Here is an 11,307-nt window from a genome sequence, read left to right on the forward strand (position 1 = left end):
AAACAAGAAGATGTGGTATGATTGCCAATGAGTCAACTATTCACCCAAGTTCAAATGAAGTGGATGTAAGCAATTATAGGCAACCGTACGGCCTTCAACAATGAGAAAAACCCATACCATATAGTCGGCTATTAATGGCCCCGACATGAAAAATATGAAACAATTCGATTAAGAAAACTAACGATCTAATTTATAACAAAACAACTTACGAAAAACAAATATGACAGACATGAACCAGCGACATCCACTGAACTACAGGCCCCTAACTTGTGACAGACACATCATACAGAATGTGGCAGGGTTAAACATGTTTGTGAGTGCTCGACCCTCACCCTAACCTGTAATAGTGGCGTTCCAGCACAACATAAGAACAAACTATAAAAATCAGTTGAAAATAGCTTAACTCATCAGATCGATACAAAGACAAAAAAACATCTAACAAAAACACAGACCGGACGTGGTGGTTTGTTAAATGACTGCAGTGATAAACATATAATGGCGTTAACATTCTGGTACGAAGTTCTGTGGAACTACACTATAATATAGATGACTGTTCTCCGCAGTAGATTTCATTCAGTATCATCATAAAAAAAAACATGAAGACATGATCTTTTGCAATGCTAAGAACAAACCTGTACGGTAATTAAATACAACAAATTATCAGAAGCAATGACTGAATAACAACAGTTTAATTATACACTTTATCAAAATATATTGAGCTAAAAAGAAATATTTAAAAATTCCTAAACTTGTTAGCCTTATTAATTATTAGTAATATTACTGCATAAAGCTGGTGTGAACTTACTTCTTCTTTGTAGTAAAAACTGTCAAGAAAACCTTTTTCGTAAGACAAGCCGAGAAATATCAACTGTATATCAGGAGGTTCGTCATTATTCTGATCTAAATTGACAAAAACCATCCCATCTACTCCAATCTGAGCATATATACCTGAAAAATATTGGAATTTAATGAACAAATAAAAGAATTTTCTACGTGAATTTGATAATTACCTCGTATATATAAATATACTCTGTATATTACTAAAATGCAGATGATCACCATGATTCTTTTTGGCCTAAAGTTATGATATTGTAAATCATGCCGTTAGATGTCTCTTTAGAATTGTTTAGCATTTTGTTTTACCATGGCTTTTTGTAGCAGTCTATACGGCATTGATTTTGTTTCTTGTGGAAGACTGAACATTTACCTGTAGATCTTTACATCTTTGGCATTTTGGTCTTATGTGGATAGTTGTCTCATTGGCAATCATACCACACCTCCCTATCTTAATGAAACACTATGTTTCCCGATTCAGGTCCTGATAATGTCTGAATTGTTGCAGACAAAGAAAGTAAAGGGTAATCCTTCAAGGGCGTTCCTTACTTAAGACGAACGAACAAACATACAAACCATATAAAACTGGGATATATAAAACCGTTGCAAGCAAGCAAGCAAAATAACACAGAACTCTATTGTATAAAAGGATTACGAATCGTAAATATAAATAGTTAAAAAATATTTAGAATAACGATTCTGATTTTTTTTTTTTTTTTTTCATTTATCAAAAATATTAATTGACCTTCTCTGAAGAACAAGTATTGCAGAATGTTTTCTGTGTTCATCATCTTCTGAGAAGTTGTAGCCAAGCTCATGTTTATTGCAACCTGAAAGTGCATTGCCATCTGATCTTGGACATTTTCACCGACAGGCAGATCTACAACAACTGGAATCTAAAATGGAATTAATCAGAAGTAAAGATAAATATTAGCAAAACAAGTAAAAGTGTATAAAACGGTGAAATGTCCTCAAATATACCAGGCTTATACAATTTTTACAACAGACGCACGTTTTGTCTACACTGACCCATCAGTAGCGCTCGAATCACCTTTTTAACGTCAAATTAATAACAAAGTGTTTTGAGCATTCAAAAGAAAAAATCCCATTAGTTGTATCAAATCTGGACCAGGTCATTCATGCCTGGAATATCTGGTATTGTGCATATTTCAACTAGGTCATCCATGACTGGAATGTCTAGTATTGTGCATATTTCAACTAGGTCATCCATGCCTAGAATGTCTGGTAGCGTGTATATTTCAACTAGGTCATCCATACGTGGAATGTCTGGAATGTCTGTTATTGTGCATATTTGTGCATATTTCAAAGATGTGTAATACATTTCGAAAATGTTTTGACACAAGTTTCCCTTGCAAAAAGTAGAACTGTAAGTATTTATTCCGAATTAATCCCTCATTTCTATATTGCAGTAAAATAGACAAAGCAAACAAATTGTGTATTTCTACAATATGCAACTGACTTCTGTACTGTATTTGTACTTACCCCAATGTCATTCAGGTGCTGTTTAGGTCCTATTCCTGATAATAAAAGTATTTTTGGTGAACCAACAACTCCTGCTGACAGAATGATTTCCTTTCTTGCATATACTTTGTTCAAAATGCCATCTTTAGAAAATTCCACTCCTTGTGCAACTTTTCCCTCGAAAAGTATCTATATATAGTTACATTACATATGGGTAAGAAGATGTGATATGAGTGCCAATGGGACAACTCTAGATCTCCATCCAAGTCACAATGTATACAAATTTAACAATCATAGGTCAAAGTACGGCCTTCAACACGGAGTCTTGACTCACACTTAACAGCAAGCTATAAAGGGCCCCAAAATGACTAGTGTAAAACAATTCAAACCACGGACACGAGAAACACTTATGAACCACAGCAACAAACGACAACCCCTGAACAACAGGCTCCTGACTTAGGACAGGTGCATATAAACGGGTTTAAACATTTCGTATATTTCATTAGAATCCGTGATGTTCATTGGCTGACAACAATCATGAGGCACTCCAATATCAAATTTCATTTCCGTATAAATACAACAGCTATGACTGCACGTTCTATCCGTGGACACTATTTAAGATATGCACAGAAAATCAAACGAAAAGCTTGATTTAACTCTTATTTTCATGATTGTAGCATAAAAAATATAATTATTAGAATGCTTCTTTTTATAATTTAGGGTTGTAAAAGCGTTGATTGTGCGCACATTTTTAGAATGAAGCGCTTCCGATTATGCTTTGGTCAACGCTTTTCACCCTATAAAATTATAAAAAGAAGCATTCAATTCTTAAATATATATCATCAGGTTATTATCATATCGAAGAAAAAATCATTTGATTCTCTTTAGATACATATAGCTAAATATTGTCTTTGACATTATTGCGGGGTTTAAATGTCGTTTAGGGTATGACGCGGGGTTGCTCATTTCCAAAATTCCGCTTTTGCCCAGATCCTACATCTCAACAGTGTGTCATTCCCCTCGTCGTTATATGCACCCATTTGTTTGTAGTTATTAAGTTATTATTGTAGAGGAAAAGACATAAACATTTCACAGTTATAGAACTTAAATTGCCTCATTCAAATCTACTATTGTCAGTACAAATGTATGCTTCTGAGGCAACTGGCACATCCAAAAGGGCAGGTTTCGTTGTTTTGATTTTGCTTTATTGTAGTTTCATATTAGTTTCAGATAACAAGGATTTAAATACAAGTAGTACATGTTACTACTAAAACCCTTGCTCCGAATTTATGATCAGCAATCATTACAATAAGATAGACTGAAAAAAACGCAATATTTGTGTTTATTTTCTATTCAAAGTAGAACCAGACTTTAAGGGTCGTGACTATCTGAATAATTATTTACCATTACACAACTACCATGCTTACTATATTATCTAAATTTTAAAAACAATATTGCGGTTGAAAGGAAAAGGTATGATGAATTCAATATTTGGCCTTTAATATTCGAAAATCAAAAAGTATTTATCAAATAACACCCTTCAGATGTCGAAAAGACTTTACTCTGTCGAATGTTAGTACAAATAATTTTGTCTTACAGATTTGCTGTTCGGCTACAAACTTCTTGTATTCGATGAAAAACAGCATTTTTTTATATTGTGATTAATATCTAAATACATAGGTATGATCCAAAAGCAACATAGATATAGAAACCCTAAATATAGTTTGCTACAATACGTCCTTTATAATCATATAAATGTTTAATACTATAAGTTTTCTAAGACTTTGATTCATATCTAATTTTGCCTAAAACTATACTTAAGGCCTAATTTGTCTATTTCAACATGTTGATAAGGTCATGGTGACATCACTATTGGCACAATGAGCAGGCGGTTCGTTTATTTTTTTTGTGTCCAACTGCACTTGTAAAAGTAATTTCACATAAGAGAAAGAAAAATTTGAGAATTCAATATGAAACTACAGTAAAACAAAATCAAAAGAATGGAACCTGACCTTTGGGATTTGCCAGCTGCCTCAGATACATACATTTGGGTGCCACATGTGGAGCAGGATCTGCTTACCCTTCCGGCGCACCTGAGATCACCTCCAGTTTTTGGTGGGGTTCGTGTTGCTTAGTCTTTAGTTTTCTATGTTGTGTCATCTGTACTATTATTTGTCTGTTTGTCTTTTTATTTTTGGCCATGGCGTTGTCAGTTTGTTTTCGATCTATGAGTTTTACTGTCCCTCTGGTATCTTTCGTCCCTCTTGTACTGCCAATAGTAGAATTGAATGAGGCATTTTAAGTTCTATAACTGTAAAATGTATATGAAATAACTGGAGAATGTGTCCATGGGACACAGATGATGCCCCCGCTTGTATTTAACTTTATAAAGGCCTATAAAGGGATATAACCCGAGAACGGTAAAAGTGACGCCACCCAAATTCGAACTTGATCTTGTTTTGTGGTAATAAGCATTTTGTATAGGTTTAATAACATTTCGTTAAGGTGACCTTAAGTAAGAGAACAGAAACCAATTTTGGGACGTATGTACGGACGGACGGACGGACGGACGGACGAACGGACGTACGGTCGGACGGACAAGGGTAACACTTAATGACCCCTCTGGAGACGGCGAGGGCATGAAAATAGCTGACTATCATAAAAATTGAACGATTTAATATTGCTTACTCATTAAAGAACTATTCATTATCTGTCTTTTTACTTATATGTAACTTGTGGTAATTTCATAAATACCTTTGACACATGGCTGTTTAAATGAACTTGCAAATTTGTCCTCTCTAGAGCTGGTCTTAGGTAGCAGGATGCTGTGTCACATCTTTCTCCTTTCTTAATATTAACTTGAATTCTACAGAAACCTATTAAGTTATAGATAATGCATATTTAAAAGGTTTTTCTTGTCGTATAACACACCGAGGGGTGTCAGGATTGATCAAATGAAAAACCAGCCGCAGGGAGATCCATCTTGACAACCCTCGGTGTGTTATACGACAAAAAAAACTTAAAATATACAATATCAATAACTTATAAACAACTAATAAAGCTGAAATATGTAGGTAAATTTCACTTTGAAATAAGATCGAACAAGATTGGATTCTTTCATTCCATCAACACTTTCCGTCAACAATTTTACAATTAATGAAAATTCACCATAACGAATGCCATACTTTACCGTTGTTACCTGTAAGTTTTACCTTGGTTTTTTTATAAAGATGTAATGTGATTATTTATAATAACTTTTATTTTCTTAAATCCAGTACGTCAATGCGCAGTCTATTTTTTGGAACTCTATGCGACAGTCAGAGGTTTAGCTAGCTATAAAATCAGGTTTAAATCACCATTTTCTACATTCGGAAATGCCTGTACCAAGTCAGGATCGGAATATGACAGTTGTTTTCCATTCGTTTGATGTGTTTGAGCTTTTTATTTTGCCATTTTATAAAGGACTTCCGTTTTGAATTTCCCTTGGAGTTCTGTATTTTTGTTATTTTACTTTTTGATTGTTCAGCAGTACCTATACATCAATACTTCTTGATCCTAACACTAAGCTGAAATATTCAGTATACTAGTACGTAAATGTAGATCAGTATCAAACCGGCTTCAAAATTTAATATTGCAACAGCTAGCTTTTAATGAATTGTGATATAAAGTTATTGTTGTTTGGAGAAAAAAATTCTATTAGGGCATGGCGTATTAAGAAACAAGATAAAGGAATAAATTAATTCAAAATGATTACGTTAGCATAACGTAGAGATGAAAAATTACCCAGTTGAGTTTCACTATTGCAGTCTATTCTATTGAATCCTAACTCTTGAGCAGCCTGTTCATGAAAATATTCCAGCATTGTCATTCTGGACTCGACAATTGTCAGTGGTCCGTTCCGACCACGTAGATCTATAAAATGAAAAGTTAGAAATAGTTGTAGATTTGATATCTATTTTAGAGATGTGGCATTGTGATTGACTGAAAATAATGTTAAGTTGCTCACCTTTTTCTGGTTCATTCTTGCAATCAAAAGAGATGCAAACTTCTTCTGCTTCTGTTTGTTCTTGAGTTAAATCTATCAAATTTTGCTTATTTCCTACAATTTATCGCATATATTTGGGGTTATTCATATTTATTGCATACATTTCTGACATTGATGATTTCATGCTGATGTATCTTTATCTAAGCGATATATACTTTAAGGGCATCCATTGGAAATCAGCGAAAAGGCGTTCATGTTTTATAATTAAAAGAGTGTATTTTAGCATTACCGTATTTGTTTTATTTTATATCTTTTAGTACACATATTTTTAAACTGAACTTGTATATAGCTGATATCGATTCCTAAATGAATTTTACCTTTACCTTTACCTTTTACCTTCAAACTTATACCATCTTAATCATTTTGTAACTAGCATAGTATTTATTCAAGATTGTCGCAGTTTTTGTTTGATTTAAGCTGTTGAATCTTTGAAAACAATGGATATTCTGAAATCAACTTGGAATTAGATATATTCTGCTATAATTGCAATCAAGGTAAATTTTATTCTATAATTTATATAGATCATATATATTATATTTTTTATTTCGAGCGTCACTGATGAGTCTTTTGTAGACGAAACGCGCGTCTGGCGTACAAAGTTTTAATCCTGTATCCATGACGAGTTTATATATTTCTACTTAAAAGTTTAATTGCAGAGTAAAATTACCTTCATTGTACGTTGATAGGTTGAAATCAATATTTTCTATCTTTTTAAAGAATGGTAATACATCACTGTAGCTCCATCCGACAGCGCCCTCTATCGTCCATTTGGCAAAATCTTTGGGATTTCCGCGGATAAGAGCCATTGCATTTATTTTTCCAGTTCCGCCTAAACATTTTCCTCGAGGCCAGTTGCTTACCTAATAAAGCAATACAAAATCATATTTACATCGTTGTGGTGGTGTAAAATACGACACAGGCTATTTTTAAATATGGGAACCATAGTCCAAGAGTCATATTATCTTTTGATAGATTATTAAAAAAAATAAGGACATTTCATGAGCCATGTCAATGGTTGTCGTTGTTCGTAATGTTTTTCCATATGATAGAATATTAACAATAAGGAGTAATATAAAGATGGATATCGTTGGTTTATATTATCTTGTTGAAAACTTTCCTTTCGAATATTTCAACCGTTTGCAACACTTTACATGTATTTTTAGTTATTTCGACTATTTGCCACACTTTACATGTAAGTTTGGTTAATATTTTGACCGTTTGCCACACTTAATAGTGTAGTTTTGTTTATTTTAAAGTTAGATTGCTGTCTCATTAACATTAAACCCACATCTCCTTTTTTAATTCATAACACTAAAATTGTTTCCAGTAGATCTAAAACAAGACTACCTTATCTTTATTTGCAAAGTGGGAATGCATCTGCGGTATGGTCTTGAATTTCCAGTCTAGATTGCTATTCGAAAAAGCACTCCATAATAATGGTATCTTTGTCAGGTCGTCATCTATGTCTGACCCACCAGCCTCTAATAGTAGGATTTTATCAGATCCTTCAGATAAACGTGTAGCAACGATTCCTCCTGCCGACCCTGCTCCCACTGCAAAACACCAATCATATTTATACCATTTTTCATTTGATTTTATTTTACACCAACGTAAGATGAGAGGTCGGTGCCGTACTACATGTATATACTTATATAGTGTTTTAAAAAGTTGCATGCCACTGTCCAATTACATTTTTTTTTTTTTAACTATTATTATAAAGTAACATACCTACAATGTAGTCATAACACTCTTCTAGAGGTCTATCAAACACACCAGGTGAGTCTTTTCCGGTAGGTGGAAGCACCGTGGACAAAAAATTAACTAGGGAAGCTACCTGTACTAGTGATTGTCCTAGAAACATCACGTGGTCACCTAAAATTCTTATTTCAATACAATTAAACATGTTGCATGTTAATATATTTTCACATAAAGTTATCTTTACAGCACAAAATGATGAATAATTGATATATTGAAAAATTGTGAAGTAATAATTAAATATAACTATTTATATACTTCATGAATATGTAACTATGAGAATACACTTCTTTCAATGAAACACATACATACACAAAACGCTTGAGTAACGTTGTAAATAAACTCATCGTATATTTCAAGATTAAAATTTTGTACGCCAGACGCATGTTTCGTCAACAAAAGACTCATCAGTTACGCTCTAATCAAAAAAAGTAAAAATGCCAAATAAAGTACGAAGTTGGAGAGCTTTGAGGACCCAGAATTCCGAAAGGTTTTGCTGAATACAGGCAAAGTTATCTATTCCTGGGGTAGAAATTCCTTATAATCCGAAAAAAAAATCAAAGTTTTGTAAACAGTTACAAAGTATCCACGAATGTTTCCATGTTCTTTTCTAGGTTGAAATTTCAAGTGTGAAATCAAGTTTCATCTTTGAATTATGATTGATTGTACAATTGATAAAAATAGAATTCTAGATTAATGTATTCAGTGATAGGTACTCAGTTCATCATTGATTCAGTTTTGGTTGCTGATGTGAGGTTAAACAGACACCAATCATTTAAGTAATTCAATGTTGAACTTGGCGTATCAGTAACAAATATTCAACATACTAACTCAAATTTGATGCATATTGTAAGATTATGCATGTCACAAGTTGGAAACTAGCTGTAAGTAATACCACAGTAATAGTATAAAATGCAGACATAATGAAGTAGTCTTCAGTTCAATTATATTAATGAATACTAAGCATTTTAGTGATACTCTCCCAACACATCGAATTAAAAGTCCAAATTCTAACTGGAAGTGGCTGTGCATCCATACATCTCACACAATCAAACGAACATGACAAGTCTTGATTTACCATATTCCTATACCCCCAGTCGACAACCTTTGGGGTTCAAAGAAATGAAGAATAAAACTATTTACCTTGATAAAATTAATATTAGATGGTGATCCACATACATACGTATAAATAATAACACAAAATGTAAACGGTTCTAGTGAAGCATGGACCTATGCATAATATATACCATACAGGTATGAAATCCATACGTGTTTAAAGTCATTCACCCTTACCTATCATATAGGCTTATTTCAATTTCGACTCCTCAAAATAACCCTCTTAAACATGAAACGGATGCCAAGTAATTAACATTAGCATTTTGAATACAATTTAAATATAGAGCATGAGTTTTCTTTATTCTTTACTTTTTTCTGCCCATTATGCTCTATTCTTTATATTTTAGGACTCCATTATTCTCTATTCTTTATATTTTAGCACCATGTTATTATCTATTCTATGTTTTGCCTATTTGGCTCTGTTCTTACGCCCCCTATTTTTTTTTCTATTTACCCCTCCTCATTTTTCTGGCCCATTTTTCTCTGTACTGTAAACCCAATTCAGAACCTCAGTTAGGGAAGGCTTTAGCCACACAAACATGTTTACCCCATACGGTGACCTAAAATTGCTTACAACCACGTCATTTGGATAGTTGTCTCATTGGCAATCATACAACATCTCCCTGGTTTTTGTTTTTATATCTAACTAATTTAGAATAGGGATCATCCTGTATATTATTCATTTTTACACAAATACACAAACATCGTAATATTTTGTTTGGGGGATATTTACAAATCACTACACATTTTCATATAAAATAAAAAATAATACATTAAACTGCGTAAAAGATGCGCAACATTGGGTGAAATCCTTTCAAAAGAATTAATATTTGAACTCCTAAATTAATGATTTTCAGAAATAATATGAAGGGAATGAAATTTTTAATTATTGTAGCAATGCGATTAAAGCATTTAAAGAACTAAAAATTTCTATGTTTTTCTGTGTGGTTTAACGATAAAGCAATTTGAAACAGTTAATTTATAATTGTAATTCGTTCTGATGTCACAGTACGGATTGGTATCATAAGGACATGCAGAAAAGGGAGAAGGTTTGGTACCATTAAAACGTTTAATCCCGCTGCAAATGTTTGCACCTGTCCTAAGTCAGAGAATCTGATGTACAGTAGGTGTCGTCTGTTTATGTGGTTCATACGTGTTTCTCGTTTCTCGTTTTATATAGACCGTTGGTTTTCCCGTTTGAATGGTTTTACACTAGTAATTTTTGGGGTCCTTTATAGCTTGCTGTTCGGTGTGAGCCAATGCTCCGTGTTGACGGCCGTATCTTGACCTATAATGGTTTACTTTTATAAATTGTTACTTGGATGGAGAGTTGTCTCATTGGCACTCATACCACATCTTCCTATATCTATGTACTTTCCAATTGGACTTTGATATTAAATTAGCTATCCGAATACTCCTAGGTCGTTAGTTCATGTTTCATCGTTGACTTCCTAAATTGGTCCATTATTCTCTATTTTGTAAACCCCACCCAGAACCTCGGTTATTTAAAGAACCTTATCTCTTTTTTTTTCTTTCATTTTTTAACAATATAGAAATTTGAAACACGCCTGAAAAAGAGTGGCGAAGGATACCAGAGGGACATTCAAACTCATAAGCCGAAAACTAACCGACAACGCCAGGACTAAAAAAGAAACAGAAAAACAGAACAACAACAGCACACACAAGGAGTTGAATTGACGATTACCACTTTTTTCATAGATCGCTGGCTCTCTGTATCTGCATCTACCATTTTCTACATCAGAAAATCCCTGTACCAAGTCAGGAATATGACAGTTGTGTTCTATTCTTTTGAACTTTTGATTTTGCCTCTTGATAATGGACTTACCGTTTTGAATTTGTCTTGAAGTTCGGTATTATTGTTATTTCACTTTTTATTGCATCGAGGATATCAACTCGAGTTTTTAGTCGACTGGAGAGAGAGCACCTATTGACGGTGTTGGAGAGTTGTTTTGAAACTCTCACCTGACTAAGCACACACTATGTCTTCTTCCAGTTGGTTGCAATGAATTACAGTTTTTACGGCCAACGAGTTCTTAAATTTTTCAGTTTTAGAT

At 33.5% G+C, this 11,307-nt stretch overlaps 1 protein-coding gene across 1 annotated transcript in view; it reads right to left on the minus strand.

The window, feature by feature from the left end:
• The window catches only part of LOC127711882 (glucose dehydrogenase [FAD, quinone]-like), a 41,107-nt gene extending 31,782 nt beyond the window's left edge, over nt 1–9,325 (minus strand). The window contains exons 1-7 of the mRNA XM_052218046.1: nt 9,260–9,325; nt 8,090–8,241; nt 7,709–7,914; nt 7,029–7,221; nt 6,323–6,415; nt 6,100–6,228; nt 5,071–5,192 (exon numbers count right to left, since the gene is read on the minus strand). Coding sequence (XP_052074006.1) covers nt 5,071–5,192; nt 6,100–6,228; nt 6,323–6,415; nt 7,029–7,221; nt 7,709–7,914; nt 8,090–8,241; nt 9,260–9,297 — 933 coding nt within the window. The 5' untranslated portion in view covers nt 9,298–9,325. The remainder of the gene's footprint in view (nt 1–5,070; nt 5,193–6,099; nt 6,229–6,322; nt 6,416–7,028; nt 7,222–7,708; nt 7,915–8,089; nt 8,242–9,259) is intronic.
• Between the last annotated feature and the right edge of the window lie 1,982 nt (nt 9,326–11,307).

The sequence above is a fragment of the Mytilus californianus genome, unplaced genomic scaffold, assembly GCF_021869535.1.
Source record: "Mytilus californianus isolate M0D057914Y unplaced genomic scaffold, xbMytCali1.0.p SCAF_8, whole genome shotgun sequence".
Classification (NCBI taxonomy): domain Eukaryota; kingdom Metazoa; phylum Mollusca; class Bivalvia; order Mytilida; family Mytilidae; genus Mytilus; species Mytilus californianus.